At 34.8% G+C, this 22,500-nt stretch overlaps 2 protein-coding genes across 5 annotated transcripts in view; both read right to left on the bottom strand.

Annotated features, from left to right (window-relative positions):
- The window catches only part of chst8 (carbohydrate (N-acetylgalactosamine 4-0) sulfotransferase 8), a 262,164-nt gene that overhangs the window by 142,227 nt on the left and 97,437 nt on the right, over window positions 1-22,500 (bottom strand). The window lies entirely within an intron of this gene.
- LOC147832709 (uncharacterized) overlaps window positions 18,571-22,500 on the bottom strand; it is an 8,567-nt gene continuing 4,637 nt past the window's right edge. The window contains exon 2 of the mRNA XM_087292935.1: window positions 18,571-22,009. Coding sequence (XP_087149061.1) covers window positions 21,968-22,009 — 42 coding nt within the window. The 3' untranslated portion in view covers window positions 18,571-21,967. The remainder of the gene's footprint in view (window positions 22,010-22,500) is intronic.

The following is a 22,500-nucleotide window of genomic DNA, read 5'->3' as shown; positions in this document are numbered from 1 at the left end:
CATTTATTTATTATTTTGGACCAAATTAAATCAGAAAAGTGTGAAAAATGAAAAAAAAATTAATTAAATGAACCCATTGTCAGATTTGAAAAAGAATTAAGACAAAAACTCATAGAAAGAAAATATTTATTTATTTATTTATTTAGACATTTTCTGCTTGCATGAAGTGATGAAAATTAGTTTGTGTGAACAAGAATTTTATCAGAAATATCATTACATTAATGTCACAATGGCAGAAAGAAACAGACAGAGATGGAGGAGGCAGAGACACAGATCAATACTCTAAATGTCAGCGAGGAGAAACTGAAGCTGCTGATCTCAGACCTGCATTCATCAACATCTGAAGCTTGACAAGAGAATGTTTAATAGCTGTTTCTGTCCAAAAATGCTAATTAGAGTTATGTGCAAAACTGCAATATTGCATTAAACTATTTATATGTGCTGGAAACATGTAACGCTGTAAACTCCTTTACGGCAAAATCCCTGAAACACACATTTATATCTGATCAGCATCTGTCAAAAACAAAATCACAAATACTGAAGCACGTGATGGAGTTCATTCAATAAATGTGTTTCTATCAGTTTATGTGCCTTTTTCCGACTGAGCAAAACATTTTTAACCCCATTTTTCAATTTTTATTAGTTCTAGGGTGTTGCCAAGGTGTTCTGGATGCTCTCTAAGTGGTTTCCAGGGTGTTGCCAAGATGTAATGGATGATCTCTAAGTGGTTTCTAGGGCGTTGCCCAGGTGTCCCGGGTGTTTTCAAAGTGATTTCTAGGGTGTTGATATGGTGTTCTGTGTGCTCTCTAAGTAGTTTCTAGGGTGTTGTCAAGGTGTTTGTGTGCTTTCTAAATGGTTTCTAGGGTGTTGTCAATGTGTCCTGGATGCTTTCTTAGTGGTTTCTAGGGTGTTGCCAGGGCGTTCAAGATGCTTTTTAAGTAGTTTCTAGGGTGTTGCCAAGGTGTCCTGGAAGCGCTCTAAGTGGTTTCTAGGGTGTTGCCAAGATGTAATGGATGATCTCTGAGTGGTTAGGGCGTTGCCCAGGTGTCCTGAGTGTTTTCTAAGTGATTTCTAGGGTGTTGCTATGGTGTTCTAGGTGGTCTCTAAGTGTTTTCTATGGTGTTGCCAAGGTGTCCTGAATGCTCTAAGTGGTTTCTAGGGTGTTTCCAAGGTCTCCTGGATGATCTCTTACTAGTTTCTAGGATGTTGTTATAATGTTTTGAATGCAAGTAGATGGTCACAAGGGTGCTGTTTCTATGGTGTTGCTAAGTTGCTCTTTAGGGAATTCAGTAAAATCAGAGCCAGAGACTAATTTACTAAAGTTATAAACGTTCAGAATTATTCTGTATGTTTCCTGTAATATTGATTGTGTTCGGACAGGTGATTTTAAAAGCACATTTACAGTTTGGCAGGTTCACAGCATCTCATTATTTAAAAGACTCCAGCATCCAAACTGCATTTACATGCTAATGCCATTACATCTGAATCACACTGTTCAAACATGCATGCACTGTAATCGCTCTGGAACTGTTTAAAGCTCTTAGTGTGAATTTTAGAGCATTACAGAAATACACATTTACATCATTCCACATTACCCTGCTAAAAGGCGGAAAATGGGGAATGATTGGTGCTGACAAACACCACAGGTCGTCTAATGTGAGCCGCCTCAGATGCAGGTTTGACAGGCGCAGAGGAATCACACTGAATTAGTGCATCAGATTCTGCTGATTATGATGTCCACGTGTGAAGAGTTGATTATCTGTGTGGGCCGTCCCACATTTAATCGAGTTAAATGGCCCTTCAGTCACGCTTCATGTTAGCATCTGTGCTTCAATATTGAGTTGAGAGGGTGAAATAAATCAACATTAGCAGTGTTTTGTTTCGAGTTTATAAGCCATAACAAATGTGCTTTAAAGGGGACCTTTTATGCAAAAATCACTTTAATAAGGGGCTTAAGCTCAGTGACAGCAGTGTGTGTGTGTATATAGCCAGCCTCTGACGGTAAATTAAGGACATCTATTTTTTATAATCACACTTCATAAAAACTATACTGCAATTGAATTGGTCTCAATCGCTTCTATCATGTAAGATCAAAAAGTAGGCAAAGGGGAGGGGCTACTGATGATAGGGAGGGGCTACAACCAGAGGGGAGGATCTATCCCTGAGATTGTCAGGGGTAAACTTCAGTCTTCATGTGGTATTGTGCCACCTGGTTGTGTGAGTATTTTCTCTGAATTGTATTTAGGTTGTATTTATGAGGTGGTTTGCCATCTCCAGGTTGAAGGAAAGTAACATTGGATAGTTCTAGTTTGAGCTTGGGCTTTTTAAAAAAAAGGGGGGAAATGCAGACAATGTGTTGTTCTCCATTGTGTTGTTCCATATTTTACCTGTCTGTGCATTAAAATGTATATATATATGGACAGCATGGTAGCACAATCGCCTCACAGCAAAAAGGTTACTGGTTCGAGCCCCAGCTGGGTCAGTTGGCGTTTCTGTGTGGAGTTTGCATGTTCTCTCTGTGTTGGCGTGGGTTTCCTCCGGGTGCTCCGGTTTCCCCCACAGTCCAAACACATGTGGTATAGGAGAATTGGATAAGCTAAATTGTCCATAGTGTATAAGTGTGATTGAGTGTGTATGGATGTTTCCCAGGGATGGGTTGCAGCTGGAAGGGCATTCGCTGCTTAAAACATATGCCGGATAAGTTGGTGGGTCAACCCAAGAGTAAAGTAGACTGTGTAACGTAATGTACAAGTTTGGGTTTGGGTTAATCATTTGGTTTCAACCCTCAAGAAAAATACTATAATGTTTTGAACCATACTATAGTAAAAATGGGTGGCGCGGTGGCTCAGTGGTTAGCAACGTCACTTCACTGCAAGAAGTTTCTGTGTGGAGTTTGCATGTTCTCCCCATGTTGGTGTGTGTTTTCTCCGGGTGCTCCGGTTTCCCCCAGTCCAAACACATGCGCTATAGGGGAATTGATGAACTAAATTGGTTGTAGTGTACGAGTGTGTGAATAAGGGAGTATGGGTGTTTCCCAGTACTGGGTTGCGGCATTTGCTGCATAAAAAATATGCTGGAATAGTAGGTGGTTCATCCCACTCTAGTGACCCTTGATTAAAAAAAGGGACTAAGCCAAAGAAAAATTAATGAATGAATCATCTGCCAAAACAGAAATTAAATGCAGCAGTGTATAATTTATATACATGCGTAACTTATATTGTATTTGGAGCAGCAACGGCACATTGCAGATCTGACAAGATTATAAGTATGATGTTGCATGTGGTGTTCTCTCTGCTGACACACACACACACACACACACAGCTGCTGTAGTTTAACATGGCGTGTCCTCAAGTCAAGCGCTCACTCTGACACTGACACCTCACAGCTCATAAATCATCCTGCAGAAGCAACCAGACAATAATCCAAAAACTACAGCGTGACACAGCTGCCACAAACAAACACGCACAAACATCCTCTAACGCTCCTCATTTATGCCATAATTAAAGCTACTTTAATGCATTTATTTCCATAAAGTGGCTCTGAGGGGAACTTCTGCATTTTCTGCCTCACAGCTACTTGGATGTGAATGCAAAAAACAACAACGAAACAAAGCGCTATTCTGTCCTCACACTATAAAAATAGGCAAAACTATAATGCACTGGCAGAAAATTCATTCACTCATTCATTTTCCTTCAGCTTAGTCCTTTAGTTATCAGGAATCGCCACAGTGGAATGAACCGCCAACTATTCCAGCATATGTTTTATGCAGATAATTTCCTTCCAGCTGCAACCCAGTACTGGAAAACATCCATACACACTCATACACTACGCCAATTTAGTTCAATTCCCCTATAGTGCATGTGTTTGGACTGTGGGGGAAACCGGAGCATCCCCACGCCAACACAGGGAGAACATGCAAACTCCACACAGAAATGACAACTGACCCAGCCAGGATTCAAACCAGCGACCTTATTATTATTGTTATTATTTTATATAAATTGCATCTTCTAAATTGTCTTATATACCGCTGTAAATACTAAATAGATTAGTAAAGTAACTTTGAAGTTAGCTTGATAAAGCCTGTTGGTAAAAGTTTATGTGGATGGATGGATGGATAGATGGATAGATAGATAGATAGATAGATAGATAGATAGATAGATAGATAGATAGATAGATAGATAGATAGAACGACAATAACAATGCAGCATGAAGATTTCAATCTAGGCCTCTATAATGACAGTATGGGGCAGTTGGTAGGGTGCAGTATCTGGTTTTTAGGGTGTGGCTTGAAAGTTAAAAGGCCATCATCGATTGGCTGCTGGCTAGACTGAGTTGAATGAGCTCAGCCAAAGTTTGATTCAATGTTAACTCGATTGTCATTTGCAATGGACGTTTATGGGACAGTTTCTTGGTTCTAAAAGTGATTGCCAGGACGTGGCCAGAAAGTTAAAAGGCCATCAGTTATTGGTAGTCTTACATTTGGTAGATTTAAATGAGCCCAGCTAGAAGTCTGTATGACAGTCTGTCACAGAGTTTGATCCAATGGTAAGTCAATGGGATTTTTTAGCCAGGTTTAAGGTACCTTTTGGCCAAATTTTGGGCCCAGAAGCATGAACAGCCTAGGAGGAGATATGTTTACTTTCAAGGAGGACAAAATAATAATAATAATAATAATAATAATAATAATAATAATAATAATAATAATAATAATTATTATAATTATTGTTATTATTATAATAAATAGAATATAATAATAATAATAATATTACTATTAACAATAATACTAATAATAATAATGATTATAATTATAATTATAATAATTATAATAAAAAATAAAAAAATAAGAAGAAGAAATGTAAAAAATATATAATAATAAAATAATAACAATAATAATATTAATAAAAAGAATAATGATAATAATAATAATAATTATTATTATTACTATTATTATTATTATTATTATTATAAATTTATTTTAATATAATAATAACAATAAAATAACAAAAATATAATAATAATAATTATATTTATAATTCTAATAATTATAATAAAAATAAAATAATAATAATAATAATAATAATAATAATAATAATAATAATAATAATGATAAAATATAATATAATAATAATAATAATAATAATAACAACAATAAAATAACAAAAATATAATAATAATAATAACACTAATAATAATAATAATAATAATAATAATAATAAATAATAATAATAATAATAATAATAATAATAATAATAATAATAATAATAATAATAATAATAATAATAAATAATGAATCAATGAACACAATGAATGCTAATTAACAGCATTTATAAATCAAGGTTAATTATTTAACAGAAAAAAATTCAACCAGAACAATATCGTGTTTTATTTTTACAGAGCATTCAAATTCAGTTAGGCCACGCAAGCTTTGTTCAGCTTGTGAAGTACACACTCAAGGGCACTAGTAAAGTGTGCACTGAAGGACGCGAGTGCAGCTAGCCTGAATCTGTCACCACGGCTTAACCAGCAGCTCCATTACAGCCAGGAATCAATCTTGCTGATTTCAGACAGAGAACAGAGATGTTCCAGATCTCCTGGGATCAGACAACCTCCGAGTGCTCTTGTCCGAGTCTGCAGCATGACGTTCGGGATTGAGACGCGTCCCTGAGCGCAGACAGCTGGACACTGGGAGACACGCTGAGTTTGAGGTCATGCAGTTTATTTAAATGTGCATTTACTGGAGCACTTTTGCATTCAAGTGCATGATACTTTTTTGGATAAAGTGCATGCATGCTCTGGGAATCAAAATCACATAATAATAATAATTTGACGTAATATTAATAATAATAATACGCTTTATTTAATGCGCTTTTCTTAAACTCAAAGCACTACAAGGTAAAATAATAACAATACAAGGCAAGCAAAACAGCACAACAATAAAAAGATGCAATAAAAGAATAAGAATATGAACCATAACATAGAATAAAACTAATTGACAAGTTAACAAATTGGTCATTAAAAGCAATACTAAAAAGGTTTTTTATTTTTTTTGCTCTGGGTGCTCTGGTTTCCCCCACAGTTCAAACACATGTGCTACAGAGGAATTGATGAACTAAATTGGCCATAGAGTATGAGTGTGTATGGGTGTTTCCCAGTACTGGGTTGCGTCTGGAAGAGCAACTGCTGCACAAAATATATGCAGAAATAGTTGGTGGTTCATTCCACTGTGGCAATATCTAAAATAGAGACTAAGCCGAAGGAAAATGAAGGAATTATATATCTATACTATTATTTCGCATTTCTCCACAAATATAATGCAAATATTTTATTTAAGTCATATATAAACAAATTTACATTGCAAACTAATCAATTTGTAAAGAAATGTAATGCAAAAATATCAAAACAAACCATAAATCTTGAGTTTTACACTTTACATTTATAAATGTGTGGCATTTATATTTATACACTGTGAAAAATGCAGGCTTCCACACAATTCATTCATGTTGTCCCAACACAAATATATTAAGTTAGCTCAACAAATTGAAGTGGATTGAACATAAAACAATCAAGGTTTCCTAAAAAAAAAATCTTGAGACGTGTTTTTTTAAACATGTAGTTTGAAACAAGCAGATAAATAGTTTTTTGAGTGTATAAATGAGAATACATCATAACATTTGCATATTTTATATTAAACCTTCAATGTAATGCATTTCATAAAAACCTTTTCCATAAGACTTTAGAATAACTATCCTGTATAACTAGTTAATAGTCCAACACAAACTCCACACAGAATTGAAAACTGACCCAGCTGGGACTCGAACCAGCGACCTTCTTGCTGTGAGGCCACAGTGCTAACCACTGCATCACCATGCCACTCTTAAGATTAAACTTAAGATATCATAAGTTGAAAGTTAAAGTGAAAGCAATGAAATTATTTGTGATTTTCTTTTTTTCTTTCTTTTGGTACTAAACATCAAGTTGATTAATGAATTGATTATCTCTCACACTTTCATTTCTTTAGGGATAAAATGAATAAAATAGGCAATGGTGTGTTCTCATCCTTAAATTAAGCTTTAGTTACAGCTTCAATAAAGGCTTGATGTCACGGTGCGACTCTTGATCCAGCTCTTCGACATATTCAGGCCACTAGAAAACACCCACGTTCATAAATTTGCATCACACGCATATATAAGCATCTCCAGCTCTCCGCTTTCACTAATTTTATTATTAATGGTGTCTTAACACAACATCTGAACTGAAGCCAGGTCCAGGCGGCGCCGCTGGCAGAAGATCAGCAAAACCAGCACTGACACACACACACACACACACACACACACACACACACACACACACACACACACGCACACACACACACACACACACACACACACACACACACACACACACATCCACACAGCTACATTCACAGGGACTTGCCATAGCTGTAATGATATACAGACTGTATATTGAGTTCTCCTACCACAACCCAAATTCTAACCTCACAGTAGAAAATCTGCTATTAACTTTTTAAAAGTACTTCAGACTGTCTAATTTACAGCACCTTATACAGTAACAATACACTATGTGTAACTCCGCCGGTATTACACCACCCAACCCACTATGAGCTGAGATCTAACTGGTGACCTTCTGCAGTTGCTTTAACAAGGAGGCTAAAGTCCATGGCCTCTAGCATCTGTCGCTAGAGCAGCTTTTAGAGGTCAGAGGAGTGAGGTTTACCTGCAAAGCACTTCACTAGCTGGCCTTAGTTACACGTGCAATACTTTCTCATACACATTTGTACACAATATAACTTTTACATTTATAACAAATCTGTGAATACAATTCAATATTCAAAGCTTTTTGTCTAATTGCATCTATATTTAATGTTTGTCATCGTTTTTCATATTTGTTTTTGTGTTGTCCCTGAAAATAGTGCCCTCTAATGGATTTGCCATCTAAAACATGCAACAAAATGGACCCTAAGTAACGTATTTCATATCTGCAAAAATTGACAGCGGTCTCTAGTGGATTTGTCATCTGAAACGTACAACAAAATGTAATGGATTTTAGATTCACAATAATATAGACAGTGCCTTCTTGTGGATTTATCATCTGAAGCATGCAACAAAACGAACCCTAAGTAACGTATTTCATTTTCGAGAAAATGTAGACAGCGCCCTCTAGTGGATTTGTCATCTGAAACATACAATAAAACGCACCTTAATTAACATATTTTACATCTGCAAAAATGTATACAGCACCCTCTAGTGAATTTATCATCTGCAACATGCAACAAAACGAACCCTAAGTAACGCATTTTAAAATGTAGACAGCGCCCTCTAGTGGATTTATCATCTGAAACGTACAACAAAACACACCTTAGTTAACATTACATCTGCAAAAATGTATACAGCATCCTACAGCGCCCTCTAGTGGATTTATCATCTGAAACGTACAACAAAACATACCTTAAGTAACATATTTTACATCTGCAAAAATGTAGACAGCACCTCCTAGTGGATTTATCATCTGAAATGTACAATAAAACGCAACTTAAGTAACATATTTTACATCTGCAAAAATGAATTGCACCTTCTAGTGAATTTATCATCTGCAACATGCAACAAAACGAACCCTAAGTGACGCATGTTAAAATGTAGACAGTGCCCTCTAGTGGATTTATCATCTGAAACGTACAACAAAACACACCTTAGTTAACATTACATCTGCAAAAATGTATACAGCATCCTGTAGTGGATTTATCATCTGAACCAACAATACATATATCAACAATATATCAACAAAACCAACCCTAAGTAACGTATTTCATATCTGCAAAAATTGACAGCGCCATCTAGTGGATTTGTCATGTGAAATGTACAACAAAATGTAGCTTATATAACGGATTTTAGATTCACAATAATACAGACAGTGCCTTCTTGTGGATTTATCATCTAAAACATGCAACAAAACAAACCCTAAGTAACCTATTTCATTTTCGAAAAAATATAGACAGCGCCCTCTAGTGGATTTATCATCTGAAACGTACAACAAAACGCACCTTAAGTAACATATTTTACATCAGCAAAAATGTATACAGCACCCTCTAGTGGATTTGTCATCTGAAACGTACAATAAAATGTGGCTTATATAATGGATTTTAGATTCACAATAATACAGACAGTGCCTTCTTGTGGATTTATCATCTAAAACATGCAACAAAACAAACCCTAAGTAACCCATTTCATTTTCGAAAAAATATAGACAGCGCCCTCTAGTGGATTTATCATCTGAAACGTACAACAAAACACACCTTAGTTAACATTACATCTGCAAAAATGTATACAGCATCCTACAGCGCCCTCTAGTGGATTTATCATCTGAACCAACAATACATATATCAACAATATATCAACAAAACCAACCCTAAGTAACGTATTTCATATCTGCAAAAATTGACAGCGCCATCTAGTGGATTTTTCATCTGAAACGTACAACAAAATGTAGCTTATATAACGGATTTTAGATTCACAATAATATAGACAGTGCCTTCTTGTGGATTTATCATCTGAAACATGCAACAATACGAACCCTAAGTAATTTTCGAAAGTAATTTTCATTTTCGAAGAAAATGTAGACAGCGCCCTCTAGTGAATTTATCATCTGAAACGTACAACAAAACGCACCTTAAGTAACATATTTTACATCGGCAAAAATGTAGACAGCGCCCTCTAGTGGATTTGTCATCTGAAACATGCAACAAAACATACCTTAAGTAACATATTTTACATCTGCAAAAATGTATACAGCGCCCTCTAGTGGATTTGTCATCTGAAACGTACAATAAAATGTGGCTTATATAATGGACTTTAGATTTACAATAATACAGACAGTGCCTTCTTGTGGATTTATCATCTAAAACTTGCAACAAAACAAACCCTAAGTAACCCATTTCATTTTCAAAAAAATATAGACAGCGCCCTCTAGTGGATTTATCATCTGAAACGTACAACAAAACACACCTTAGTTAACATTACATCTGCAAAAATGTATACAGCATCCTACAGCGCCCTCTAGTGGATTTATCATCTGAACCAACAATACATATATCAACAATATATCAACAAAACCAACCCTAAGTAACGTATTTCATTTCTGCAAAAATTGACAGCGCCATCTAGTGGATTTGTCATCTGAAAAGTACAACAAAATGTAGCTTATATAACGGATTTTAGATTCACAATAATATAGACAGTGCCTTCTTGTGGATTTATCATCTGAAACATGCAACAAAACGAACCCTAAGTAATTTTCGAAAGTAATTTTCATTATCGAAGAAAATGTGGACAGCGCCCTCTAGTGAATTTATCATCTGAAACGTACAACAAAACGCACCTTAAGTAACATATTTTACATCGGCAAAAATGTAGACAGCACCCTCTAGTGGATTTGTCATCTGAAACGTATAATAAAATGTAGCTTATATAACGGATTTTAGATTTACAATAATACAGACAGTGCCTTCTTGTGGATTTATCATCTAAAACATGCAACAAAACAAACCCTAAGTAACCTATTTCATTTTCGAAAAAATATAGACAGCGCCCTCTAGTGGATTTATCATCTGAAACGTGCAATAAAATGTAGCTTATATAACAGATTTTAGATTCACAATAATATAGACAGTGCCTTCTTGTGGATTTATCATCTGAAACATGCAACAAAAAACGAACCCTAAGTAATTTTCGAAAGTAATTTTCATTTTCGAAGAAAATGTAGACAGCGCCCTCTAGTGAATTTATCATCTGAAACATGCAACAAAACATACCTTAAGTAACATATTTTACATCTGCAAAAATGTATACAGTGCCCTCTAGTGGATTTGTCATCTGAAACGTACAATAAAATGTAGCTTATATAACGGATTTTAGATTTACAACAATACAGACAGTGCCTTCTTGTGGATTTATCATCTAAAACATGCAACAAAACAAACCCTAAGTAACCCATTTCATTTTCGAAAAAATATAGACAGCGCCCTCTAGTGGATTTATCATCTGAAACGTACAACAAAACGCACCTTAAGTAAAATATTTTACATCTGCAAAAATGTATACAGCATCCTCTAGTGGATTTGTCATCTGAAACATGCAACAAAACATACTTTAACGAAGTGAAGTTTAATATTAAACTAATTTCGAGAGGAGCATGTGCGCATGACTGACCCAGCTGCCTAATCACGATACTCCAATCAAAGGATCCCAAGATTCTATATATCCTCATTTCCTTTCTACAACTATCTTCGTCTGGGAGAAACCCCCCTCCTCTCCTTCTTCCACCTTCATCCAGTATGGGCGGCACGGCAGCCCAGTGACTAGCACTGTTGCCTCACAGCAAGAATATCAAAGGCTCCGGGTCCTCACAGGACAATCTGGTATTTCTGTGTGGAGTTTGCATGTTCTCACCTTTCTCCTAAGTCTCTTTTCTTTGAGGTCTTGCTCTCGGCAAGTTCACCTTAGCCTCAGCAACGAGAGATCTCCCCTCGCCCTGCAAAAGGGAGGCAGCCCTAGACTCGAGGATCCTTTGAGCTCAGGGCTCTCTCTTAGGACAGCATGCCAGGCAAGCTTTTTATAACTCATGAGCTAAGTGTGAACTCTTGAAACATGTGTTATCACAAGCATTTATGCAGAGGCACGTATTTCCAATGAATAAAAGTCAGATAAAAAGTAACACCTTCCACCATTATTAGCCTGAATGCCTCATGTTGGCACGTTTGGCTGGGGTTTCAGAGTTCAGCAGGGCGAATCGTCCGTGAGCTACATCTCAATCCCGAGGCCCAGTGTGTGTGTGTGTGTATGTGTGATGGAGGGTCAAGGGCTTTGACCCGGCTCTAAACTGCGCGTCGGATCTGAATGTCTCCGGGAACAGCAGCTCTTAATGAATGCGGCCTCAGTTTCTCCCGCCTGACAGCCCATTGATGGAAACGCCATTTAGCGCTGGGATACATGGAGATGAGACGCACGCTAAAGACGGCATGACAGAGTTTACAGACACTTCGTTAGCATGAATTCCTTACAGAGATTACCGGAGTGACAGGCCGCGTGATATTAGCTGAATGCGAAAGGTTGGTTGAGGTCAGAGATTTGCCGGGTTTGGCTTGTCAATGTGGGACGTCTGAATGCCCTAAATGCGAGACGTGTGTGTGTGTGTGTGTGTGTGTGTGCGTGCACTGGAAAAAATTAACTATTGGATTTAGTGGTTGCAAATAATTTATATGGGCTGAATTTAAACAAACCTATTTAATTTAGTAATGTCAACTTAATTTGTTGGTTTAAATTCAGCACATTATTACGTGTTTGCATCCTCTTACCTTTAAAATAACTAGTAAGTTCAATGAATCCGTTTTTCAGTGTTAATGGAACATGACTGTAAAATGTAAAGCAAAGCAGAGAGCTGAATTGACTGCTGTATGGCGGTGAGGAATATTGTGGGTTTGAGGCCATTTCTAGTCATTTCAGAGCTCCAGCATTCAGTCTTGAAGAATAGAGGATTTCAATGGTCGCCCTCCTACCTGTGAGGGGGTCGCACAAATCCGGCTATTGTGCCTGGATTAAAGAGAGAGAAAAAAGAGAGAGAGAGAGAGACTTCCGGATTCACTGCACTTCTTCTAAAACACCCACAATCCAGTCGCCCTCTTTCAGTCATCCCAAATCCAGACTCGTCCTACACAATCTGAAGCTCTGATTAAGTGGGTTTATTTATGCCGCTGATATTCAGAAATGGCTTTACAATAAGGTTGCATTAGTATGTATTTACTAACATGAAGTAATTATGAACAATACTTCTACAGGATTTATTAATCATCGCTTAACATTTACCAATGCATTATTAACATCCAAATCCATGCTTGTTAACATTAGTTAATGCACCGTGACTTAACATGAACTAACATGTATTGTCATACATGAACAAATACAGTTATAAATGCATTGTTTCTGGTTTGTTTATGTTAGTAAATGCATTAACTAATATTGACTAATGTAATCTTATGGTAATGTGTTACCCAGAAATTTTTCTCTCGTTCATATTGCATTTATTTGGGAACAGTTTGGATTTATGCAACTCAGGCTCATTCTGAAAATGTACCCTTATATGCGATTCTGGAGAGCACCAAATACATCCCAGGAGGTACATTTATTTGTTGTTTTTATTTTTGCAAATCCACCAGAGCCCGCTGTGTATGCTTGTGAAGATCTCAAACCTCTCTCACAAGTTCCTGCTGTTCTTACTTAAATCCACCAGAGGCCTGACCAATCGACTGTTACAGAATGTATTCGATGATTCGATTAACACATTGCTTCATTCAAGAACCCAATAAAGTCACTGAGTCATTTCTGCTAAAGATTTGTTGAAACAAGACAAGTCCTTGTGCTTGATGCATTGAATCATTTTCTAAACCCATTCATTTATTTAACACACTCAATCATTTATTCAACCAATTCAACAAACACATCATTTTCTTAATCGATTCATTCAAAACACTGATTCATGCAGGAACAAAAAAGATCTTTGTGAATGATTCAGGGATTCATGTTGTGAACCCATTCCATCAACAAACCCAATCATTTACTTAATTGATTCATTAAACACAATCAGTCATTCAGAAACTAAACTAAACTAACACGAAGTCTTTGTGAGCTATTCAATTAATCAGTTCCTAAACCAATTGCTTAAACAAACCCATTCGTTCACTCAACCGATTCAACAAACACAATCATTTTTCAGTCGATTCACTGAAAACACTCATTCATTTAGGAACAAAACAAATCTTTATGAATGACTCACTGAATCATTTACACAACTCATTTGTTCAGCTCATCATACATTGATTCAAAGAACTATTTACTTAATCATTTAATTCAAAACACTGATTCATTCAGGAACAAAACAAGTCATTGAGCAATTCAATGAATAAATGAACCCATTCTTCAACAAACCCAATCATTTACTCAACTGATTTATTCAGCTTACCAATACATTCACGAACAAAAGAAATATTGAGCAATTTTCAGAATCATTTACTTAACTGATTCATTTAAAATATTGATTCATTCAGGAATTAAATGAGTCTTTAATTAATCATGTTCTGAACCCCTTCCTTCAAAAACTTAATCATTTACTCAACTGAATCACCTAACCCTATTATTTACTCAGTCGATTCATTTAAATCAATGGTTCATTCAGGAACAAAAGAAGTCTTTGTGAGCAATTCAGTGACTCATTTCCTGATCTAACTCTTCAACAAACCCAATCAGTTACTCAGTCGGTTAATTAAAAACACTGAATCATTCAGGAACAAAACAAGTCTTTGTAAAGGACTCACTGAATCATTTACTCAACTCATTTACTTAGCTCACTTACACGGTGTGTGTAATTAATTATATAGTTAGTTCAACACATTGATTCATCCAATAATGATACAAGACTTTGTGAATTCTGCAAAAAACTAGACAGCGCCCTACTATCTCTAAATCATTTACTGAACTGATTCGCTCAAAACTCTGATTCATTTTGTATCTAATGAAATTTTTGTGACTTAAATACTGAATCATTTAATTTCTTTAACACAAAACTCTTATTTAAACAAATCTGACTGTTTTGTGTGTGAATCACTGAATCATTTATTCAACCAATTCATTTAATACATTAGGTGCGTTCGACTTCATGCAGCGCTGCGCAGATCGATCGAAATCTGTCTTAAAGCGGTGCATTCTGGTTAGAAATCTTGTCCGGATTGATGCTGCGCCGACGCCACGTGACTGTCACATGTGGCATCAAAGTACCGCGACAGTGCTCCGAGATCAGACGGCAAACTCAGACCATGCAGCTTCTGAAGAGCGACTGCAGGAGCTTTGATGACGACACCGATATTACACGATTGGCCAAGTTCACCACATGACAACAAACACGTGTATTTCGGGTTTATAATTGGACAAATTCCGATTCAAAAGTTTCAAAACAAACAATTCACTTTTCACACCCTCTCTATACTGTACACATCTTGCTTATTAAAAGACTACAAATATTTTACTGCAGTATCATCTTTTGTTAAATAATCTGGTTATAAAGGTTCGCTTGTTTGCACAGGTTTATTTTTAACTTTTTTATACAGACTATTTACTGCATTCATCTCCATGAACGATTTAAATGATATATTTTAGTGTATATTTTAGTGAATAACCTAAATATGAACTCAAATAAGTCTTACAGACTTGAAATAAGAAAATCATCATCATTGATCCTGCCACCCTAAAGCTCTCTTAACAAATTAAAGTAAAGAACTATTTTATTAAATAATTATAAAATGGCTTTATTATTATAATATAAATATATATTTTATTTTCTGTCTAACAGTTTAAAGGCTACCTGCTCTTTCTGGGAAACTTCTACATAGCTCACTTATTTTACCTTTTGTTCTTTTCAACACAATCTTTTTGGATTAAAATGCTTTTTTGAAAATTCATTCATCATCCAAAATAATGTCATTTATTAAGACCTAATCAAAACACCTTGTTTTGCTTTTTACATGGGAAATTTTTATATCTATAAATGTACATATATGTTAACCCTTTTTTAGCAGTATTAGCCTAAAGATTGATGTTTAACTCCTAGAATTTATGCTTATTGCTTTGTATTTAATAGACTTGTTCGTTTTTATGTTTATATTAACCTCTCATTTCCTCTTATTTCTCTCATGCATTTGTTATATATTTTATTCATAATTCTCTCTTATTGTTTAAAAAGGAACTACAGTTTGAAGAGCCTGTATTCTGTTTTATTTGTAAATGTTTTGTTGTTATAAATAAAAATAACAAAAAAATATGATGACGCCATGTGATCGGTCATCATGACTGCAGCAACTTTGAGTCCCGAAGTGTCCAGCTGTCCGTCTTGACGGCTCCGTTTTCAACTCCGCCCCGCCTGCGCTCGGCTAATCTCGTTGATCACCGGCTGCAGCTGAGCTTCATGTCGAACGCACCTATTATTTGCAGAATAACAGAACAAGCCTTCGTTAAAGAATCCCTGAATCATTTACTCAACCAGTTTTTTCAACAAATTGATTCATTCTATAATGATGCAAGGCTTCAGAACAAGTCACTGAATCATTTACTTAACCAATTCTTTCAAAACATCGATTTTAATGAATTGCTGAATCATTTATTCAATTTTTTCCAAGACCAAAAAAATCAAATTTGAACAAAAATAGTCTTATTTTTAAGAGAGTTACGAATTATTTATTTAACTAATTTGTTTAATGTTTTAATTTATATAACAGCAAAACAAGACTTTCGAAAGAATCACTGAATCATTTAGTTAACCAGTTGGTTCAACACATTGATTTATTCTGTAAAAATACAAGACTTTGCAATCAAGTCTCTGAATCAGCTCCTTAACTGACTCTTTCAAAACATTGATTCGTTCTATAACTAATGAAGTTTTTGTGACTTAATAACTGAATCATTTAATTTCTTATTTAAACACATTTGACTCTTTTTGTGAGCGAATCACTGAATCATTTCTTCAATCAATTAATTAAATACATTATTTGCTAAATAACAAAACAAGCCTTTGTGAAAGAATCACTGAATCATTTACTCAACCAGTTCGTTCAACACATTGATTCAATTAATAATGGCATAAGGCAGGGGTGTCAAACTCAATTCCTGGAGGGCTGAAGCCCTGCACAGTTTAGTTCCACCCCTGCTCCAACACACTTACCTGTAGGTTTCAAACAAGCCTGAAGGACTCAGTTAGTTAGATCAGGTGCATTTAATTAGGGTTGGAACTAAACTGTGCAGAGCTGCGGCCCTCCAGGAACTGAGTTTGACACCTGTGGCATAAGGCTTTGTAAAAGAGTCATTGAATCTCCTTAACACGTATTCATTCTATAACTGATGTTTATTTTCTAAAGTTACATCTCATACAACTTCTAACCCAGGCTCATGAATATTAATTAAGCATCAGCCAGTAAACACGCATCTGTTTGGTCTTCACATGCATCATTTATTGAAACAAAACCTCTAAACGTTTGATTTTATTTTAAAATATGATGCATATAAAAAAAAACATGATGACTATAGTTTAAAAAACCTGACTGGATCTCAATCATCTCCTCAGATCTCTTAATCCGATGACGGCACAGATCCTGACTGACCTCGTGAATCAGCGGACATTCGTCTGCTATTTCAGCCTGACATTCTTATTCCTGCAATATTTTCACGGTTTAAGTCATCGTTTCATTCCCGGAGGTCATAAAAAAGCAGGGTTTTCTGCAGTCTAGGCGTCCCTGGGGGAATTTTATTGAAGTATTAATTTAATTTAGGACAGGCTCTTTTCTGGCTGCTGATAAAGCCTGTGAGAAAAAAAAAAAGCTTACAAGCCTTTTCTGTAATACAGTTCAGGGAGGATTTATTTCATTCTCTCCGTCTGCATGATAAACAGATTTATTTCCATTTGTTGTCGAATTCAATATTTTGTCTAACGGTATCAAAGTAGAGCTCGCGACTGTCAATCATTCCATTGAGTGAACACACATCGCCTTTTGTCGTAATGTGGTTTCTCTGTCATTTACATAATAAGGAGTCGCCGCTTAAATACACGAGCGAACCCTACTTCAGAAAAGAGCCAGTTTATGTGGAAGGAGAAACAACAAAACAGTCTTTACATCAAGTGCAAAGCAATTATGTCAACACAAATGAACAATTAATCTACAAACAGACGACCGCCGTGATGATGACTGTATTTGCATGTACAGCAAACACTCATAACTACATGATAGCAGCTCATTATATTAATACAGGAATCTCAGGTAGCAGCATTTACCTGGCCTTAAAAGGTGAGCTTTTGTGCGTTTTTTATGTCAATTTAAACAATAAACATGCTTATATTCAATGCAATGTTCAACAATCGAACAACAAGTGATTCGTTTAAAAATACTGATTCATTTAGGAACAAAACAAATACTTGCAAACCACTGAATTATAACACACATTAATTAAAAAACAATGAAGCAAGTCTTTGTGAATCAATCACTGAATCATTTACTTAACCATACTGTTTAACACATTGATGTGTGAATGAGTCATTGAATCATTTACTGAACTGTTTATTTTAAAACATTGATGCATTCTTTAACCAAATTTTTCTTATTTGTGAGTATTACTGAATCATTTATTCAACTAATTTGTTTAATACATTAATTTATTTAATAACAAAACACGATTTTGAATGACTCTTTGTACTGAATCATTTACTCAACCAGTTTGTTCAACATATTGATTCATTCAATAATGATACTTTGCAAACAAGTCACTGAATCATTTACTGAACTGATTCTTTCAAAACATGCATCCATTGTATAACAAATCAAGCTTTTGTGAATTAATTACTGAATCTTTTATTCATGTTTTATGACAAAAAGCTATTCTTTGAACAAAATTGGTCTTATTTGTGAGCGAGCTACTGAATCAATTATTTAATTAATTTGTTTAATTTTTTCATTTATTTGATAACAAAGAAAACTTTGAATGAGTCACTGAATCATTTACTCTACCAGTTTGCTCAACACATTGATTAAATCAATAATGATACAAGGCTTTGCAAACAAGTCACTGAATCCTTTACTGAACTGATTATTTCAAAACACTGATTTATTATACAACAAATCAAGCTTTTTGAATTTAATACTGAACTATTTGTTAAATTTTTTCAAGACAAAAAGTCTTATTTGATCAAAATTTTTCTTATTTGTAAACGAGTTACTGAATTGTTTAACTAATTACATTAATTTATTTAATAACAAAACAACACTTCAACACATTAATTCATTCAATAATGATACTTCGCCATCAAGTTACTGAATCATTTACGTAACTGTTTCATTCAAAACATTGATTCATTCTATAACAAATCAAGCTTTTGTGAATTAATTACTGAACTATTTATTCACTTTTTTCAAGACAAAACATCTTATTTGAACACAATTGGTCTTATTTGAGTAACTGAATCATTTATTCAACTAATTTGTTTAATGCGTTAAATTATTTAATAGCAACAGAAGACTTTGAAAGAATCACTTAATCACATACTCTAGTTTGTTCAACACATTGATTCATTCAAAAATGATCCAAGGGTTCAGAACAAATCTCTGAATCATTTACTTAACTGATTCTTACAACACATTGATTCATTCTATAACTAATGACTAATGACTAAATTTCTAAACTCTTATTTAAACTTATTGGTCTAATTCGTGTGTGACTCACTAAATCATTTATTCAACCAATTTATTTAATACATTGATTTCTTGAATTGCAATTCAAGCCTTTGTGAAAGAATCACTGAATCATTTACTCAAACCAGTTTGTTCAACACATCGATTCATTCAAAAATGATACAAGACTTTGCGAACAAGTCTCTGAATCATTTACTCAACTGAGTCTTTCAAAACATTGATTCAACCATTAACAATACAAACCTTCCAAGCATTGAAAATGCATTATTGAATCATTTATTCAACCAATTTATTTAATACATTCATTTGTTAAACAAATCAAGCCTTTGTGAATGAAACACTGAATCATTTACTCAACCAGTTTGTTCAACGCATTGATTCATATAATAATGATACAAAAGTTCAGAATATATCTCTGAATTCTTTACTTAAATGATTCTTACAAAACAACTCAGTTTCTTTAACACAAAACTCTTATTTAAACATATTGGTCTAAATTGTGTGTGTGAGTCACTGAATCATTTATTAAACCAATTTATTAAATACATTCATTTCTTGAATTGCAATTAGAGCGTTTTCAAAAGAATCACTGAATCATTTACTCAACCAGATTGTTCAATGCCCCGATTCATTCAAAAATGATTAATTGAATCATTTACTTTATCTCTTTACACCCGTTTGTTCTATACCTAATGCATTTTTGCTAATGTTGTATTGAATAAATGAATCAAACAACTTGTTTCAACTTATTAACTCATGTTTGAACATAATGAATTGTTTTTGTGAGTCACTGAATCATTTACTCAGGTGATTTGTTCAAAGCATTAATTTAAACTCGAGTTTGAATGAATCACTGAATCATTTACTCAACCAGTTTGTTCAATGCATCGATTCATTCAAAAATGATACATTGAATCATTTACTTTATCTCTTTAATAACTCCTATTATATTCCAGTATCACTAGCTTCCAGTTATTTTAGCTGTACAAAAACAAACATAATGCCCGGTTCATATTAAATCGCTACACTGTTTTAGCCATTTACTTACAGCTGCTCGTGATTTAGAAGTCTTGCATATTCAAAGAAGAGTTTACTTCCATGATGCGATGTTAGGTTAACAAAATCTGACATGCAAACAGAAGCGCGCATGCTGAGAAACTTCTGAGGAATAAATCGCAGGATTGCCGGCTTTCGCCTAAATGAAATATTAACACATTTCGATAACTCACTGTACGCAACCCACACGCTTTAGCTGTCAGTGCTTTGGCGGAGATTATGCTGCAGAAAAGACCTCCGGCTCTCGCTCACATCACAGAGAATGAGAAATCAGTGGTGAGCAGCTCAATTTGTCTGGATGGTTGTTAACGGTCTGAGCTCCATTATCCAAACCTCATCTGAATTTAAACAGACAACGGCTCTCCGCCAAAGCAGAAGAGCAGCGCAGTAAAACACCATTTAAAGACGACTGCAGCGTCCTGACAAAAACCTCACGCAAACTGTACTCTGGAGACTCTCCAGCAGCCAAATATGCGATTATGTTACACAAATGTTCTCATTTAAGGCATAACAACATTATTAATGTCAGTTTTTAAATGCTTAATTAGTGGCTATTCAAACACAATGCAGTTTTTCAATTCAATGCATTACTTTTCCGTCGTTTTTCTATGCAAACATTATTTTGAAACCTGAAGATTTTTAACATGCATTTCAAGTTTTAGTTCATCAATGTCAGTTCCAAAGCAGTGCACCAATCAGAAGGACATGGAGGCGGGGCAAGTGTTGTGAGCTACAAATGTTCTCATTTAAGGCATGAAAACATTATTAATGTCCATTTTTAAATGCTTAATTAGCGAGTATTCAATCATAATGCATGGTTTTCTGTTCTTTTATAATGTAAACACATGATTTTAAAGCCTGATGATTTTTAATATGTGTGTCAAGTTCAAGTTTTGCATGCAGTGTCTCTCATCAATGTCAGTTCCAAAGCATTGGACCAGTCAGAAAAACTTGGAGGCGGTGCAAGTGTGTTGAGCTTTAAATTAATGAGCTTTTATTGATTAATGTCCATTTTTAAATGCTTTTTATTGGTTGGGTAAACATTAATTAATAGCTATTCAAGCAGAATGCATTTTGTTTTCATTCTAATGCATCGCTTTTTATTGTTTTTCCACATAAACACAAATGATTGGGATGTTTTTAATATTTTTTTCATTACATTAATTTTCAACAGTTTTTGTCTAACAGCAGTAATATTTGTCAAACTGTAGACTGTCCTTTGCTTGTTGCTGGCTGTATGTGCGCGGAGTAATACACAGAGGTGAAGGGTGAAGAGGCCTCTGTCTGCTGTTACTGGCAAAATATCAGATTCAAGAACCAGACAGAACTATATATATTATTTTATTCAGATATTCAACCTAAGTAAATAAGATACTTTATTTAAATACAATTTGAATGACACAATTAGTTAATTATTTTGATGAAGCTTTTTAAAATCAAACACTGCTTTTAAATGCTGAACTATAAAAACATTTGAAACGAAAACTAAAAAAAAATACACACCTAATAAATGAGAATTAAGAAACACCTGTGGATTAAACAAATCACCTAAAAAAGATGGTCCCACTTTATATTAAGTGGCCTTAATTAATATGTACTTACACAGGGTTTACTAAATTGTTACAATGTACTTATTGTGTAAATACATGCATTTATTGTGTACTCATGCTTGATTAAATACCTGTATGTAATTACATCTGTAATTAACTTCTGTAATGACCATTCCCTACACCTTAACCCACTCTTAAACCTACCCACACCACCAAACCTGTCCCTAACCCAACCCCTATATTAACTCAAGAGCACCACAAGTGTTCTCAAATACTTTATGAACACATATGTCACGGTTGTGGTGGGGGAAAGGAGCGAGGACTCAAATGCAAAGAAATAATGGGTATTTATTGATAAAAAATAAAAAGCAAAACAGCAAAACAACCTACCCCAAGGGGGAAAATATTAATAAAACAAATAAACAAACAAACAAACTAGACTGGGCATGCTGGCAAACTGGAGAAAAGGACAAGACAGGAAACTATGACATCTGATGACGAACTGGCACAGGACAGCAAACATGAGGGGTTTATAAACTGTAGGAAATTAACACAAACAGATGAACATAATTAACTAATAATAAGTTAATAAGGAGGACGGGA

Source organism: Danio rerio, chromosome 18, assembly GCF_052040795.2.
Source record: "Danio rerio strain M-AB ecotype USA chromosome 18, GRCz13ab, whole genome shotgun sequence".
Taxonomy (NCBI): domain Eukaryota; kingdom Metazoa; phylum Chordata; class Actinopteri; order Cypriniformes; family Danionidae; genus Danio; species Danio rerio.
This window is presented reverse-complemented; position numbering and strand designations above follow the sequence as displayed.